General features: G+C 53.8%; 1 protein-coding gene across 1 annotated transcript in view; it reads right to left on the bottom strand.

The window, feature by feature from the left end:
- Positions 1-2,389, bottom strand: part of LOC103809311 (alkaline phosphatase, tissue-nonspecific isozyme) — a gene marked incomplete at its 3' end in the record, with an annotated part of 7,192 nt that extends 4,803 nt beyond the window's left edge. The window contains exons 1-3 of the mRNA XM_009082140.1: positions 2,329-2,389; positions 2,135-2,254; positions 35-150 (exon numbers count right to left, since the gene is read on the bottom strand). Of these exons, the coding sequence (XP_009080388.1) occupies positions 35-150; positions 2,135-2,254; positions 2,329-2,389 (297 nt within the window). The remainder of the gene's footprint in view (positions 1-34; positions 151-2,134; positions 2,255-2,328) is intronic.
- Between the last annotated feature and the right edge of the window lie 655 nt (positions 2,390-3,044).

The following is a 3,044-nucleotide window of genomic DNA, read 5'->3' as shown; positions in this document are numbered from 1 at the left end:
TGTCGCGTCCCCACGGACACACCGCGGGGCTCACCTTGGCCAGGGCCACGTAGGGGAACTTCTCCATCTCCAGCAAGCTCTCCTCGCCCTGCCCGTGCTGCAGTTGCCCCTTGAGGATGCGAGCGGCCGTGACCGTGGAGACTCCCATGCCTGGGGGACACCGTCAGCCTCCTGTGGCAGCCATGGCCGTGCCAACCCCAGCAGGGCAAACCCTCTTCAGCCCGGCACACACTTCACCACAAAGCCTGTTTATCCCAGTGCCCAGATTACAGCAAACCCAGTTTATCTCAGTGCCCAGTTTATCTCAGCACCCGGTTTATGGCCAGCCCAGTTTATCCCAGCACCCAGTTTACAGCAAACCCCGTTTATCCCAGCACCCAAATTATGGCAAACCCAGTTTATACCAGTGCCCAGTTTATGGCCAACCCAGTTTATCCCAGCACCCAGTTTATCCCAGCACCCAGATTATGGCCAACCCAGTTTATCCCAGCACTCAGTTTATCCCAGCACCCAGATTATGGCAAACCCAGTTTATCCCAGCACCCAGTTTACCACAAACCCAGTTTATCCCAGCACCCAGTTTACCACAAACCCAGTTTATCCCAGCACCCAGTTTACCACAAACCCAGTTTATCCCAGCACCCAGTTTACCACAAACCCAGTTTATCCCAGCACCCAGTTTACCACAAACCCAGTTTATCCCAGCACCCAGTTTACCACAAACCCAGTTTATCCCAGCACCCAGTTTACCACAAACCCAGTTTATCCCAGCACCCAGTTTACCACAAACCCAGTTTATCCCAGCACCCAGTTTACCACAAACCCAGTTTATCCCAGCACCCAGTTTACCACAAACCCAGTTTATCCCAGCACCCAGTTTACCACAAACCCAGTTTATCCCAGCACCCAGTTTACCACAAACCCAGTTTATCCCAGCACCCAGTTTACCACAAACCCAGTTTATCCCAGCACCCAGTTTACCACAAACCCAGTTTATCCCAGCACCCAGTTTACCACAAACCCAGTTTATCCCAGCACCCAGTTTACCACAAACCCAGTTTATCCCAGCACCCAGTTTACCACAAACCCAGTTTATCCCAGCACCCAGTTTACCACAAACCCAGTTTATCCCAGCACCCAGTTTACCACAAACCCAGTTTATCCCAGCACCCAGTTTACCACAAACCCAGTTTATCCCAGCACCCAGTTTACCACAAACCCAGTTTATCCCAGCACCCAGTTTACCACAAACCCAGTTTATCCCAGCACCCAGTTTACCACAAACCCAGTTTATCCCAGCACCCAGATTGTGGCAAACCCAGTTTATCCCAGCACCCACTTCACCCCAGCACCCAGTTTCACTGCAAACCCAAGTTATTGCAGCACCCAACTTATTGTAAAGTTCATCACAGCACCCAGCTTATTCCAGAATCCAGTTTATCCCAGCAACCAGTTTATTATAGCACCCAATCTCATTGCAAACCCAGTTTAAGACAGAACCCAATTTATTGCAGCACCCAACATTGTGTAAATCCAATTCATTCCAGTACCCGGTTTATCCCAGCATCCAACTTATGGCAAGCACAAGTTACCTTAGCACCCAATTTCTTGCAAATCCAGTTTAGCCCAGCACCCAGTTCATTGCAGGACCCAACTGATTGCAAACCCTGTTTATGCCAGCACCCAACTTAACACAAACCCAATTTATTGCAGCACCCAATTTAGTGTAAATCCAGTTCATCCCAGCACCCAGCTTATTGCAAACCAAATTTATTGCAGCACCCAATTGTTTTTGTTTTTTGCAAATCCAGTTCATCCCAGCACTGTTTATTCCAGAATCCAGTTTATCCCAGCACCCAATTTGTTGCAAACCCAATTTACCACAGCACCCACTTTTTTGCAAATCCAGTTCATTGCAGTACCCAGTTCATCCCAGCACCTACTTACTGCAAACCCAGTTTATCCCAGTACCCAACTCACCACAGCACCTACTTTATCCCAGAACACACTTTACCATGACACCCAATCTATCACACGCCTAGTTTACCCCAGCACCCTCTTTATTGCACCTACTTCATTGCAGTCCCATCCCCTGCAGCCCTGCTGCCCCCGGGGCGGTGCCCTCCCGTCTCACCGTCCCCCAGGAAGAGGATGAGGTTCTTGGCCACGTTCTGGTTGAGGCGCTGGAGCCGCAGAGCGTTCTGCAGGGTCTCCTGTGCCTGCCGCCGCCAGTACTCAGGGTCCTTCTCCCTCTCTGTGGGAGGAACGGGCTCCATAGCACCCAACGGCACCCACTTCTGGGGTGCTGCCCCCCCAAACCTCACCTACCAGGAACCAGCGATGCTGAGCAGACCTGGGCGAGGAGGAAGAGGAGGAGGAGAGCCTTCATCCTGCAGTGCTGAGTGGGTGCTGCACAGGAGAGAGCTGTGGGGCAGTGGCACCCACTCATGCCTCAGTTTCCCCACTGAGACCTTCGCCCCAGGGCTCAGCCAAGCGAGGACGGGAAGGAGACGTCCCCTCCTTGCGCGGTCACCAACGTGACCCCCTGGGGACATGCCAGCTTTCCCCCTCCCCCCTTGGCCACCAGTCCCACGGGGTGTCACCTCGCTGTCACCAACCCGGTGGGGTCCCCGTGGCACATCCCTGTCCTCACTGCATGGCCATGTCCCAGCATGGCTGGGTCCCCATTGCATGCCGTGGTCCCCACCACATGGCCATGTCCCCATCCCGTGCCTGCGCCCCATTGCATGGTCACGTACCCATCACACAGCTGTGTCCCACCACATGTGTGTGTCCATCCTATGTTTGTGTCCCCATCCCATGCCCATGTCCCCATCGTGTGCCTATGTACCCATCATGTGTTCCCATGCTCATGTCCCCGCTACATAACTGCATCCTGACTGCTGCTCACGTTCCCACACGTCCACATCCCAGTGTGTGCCCATGTCCCCCCTGCACACCCACACCCCATCACACCCTCGTGTCCATCCCCAGCCCACGTCCCAATCCCCCCTGCACACCCACACCCCATCACACCCCTGTGT

This window comes from Acanthisitta chloris, unplaced genomic scaffold, assembly GCF_000695815.1.
Source record: "Acanthisitta chloris isolate BGI_N310 unplaced genomic scaffold, ASM69581v1 scaffold23399, whole genome shotgun sequence".
Taxonomy (NCBI): Eukaryota; Metazoa; Chordata; class Aves; order Passeriformes; family Acanthisittidae; genus Acanthisitta; species Acanthisitta chloris.
Note: the sequence above shows the minus strand (reverse complement) of the source record. Positions and strands in the feature narration are given on the sequence as shown.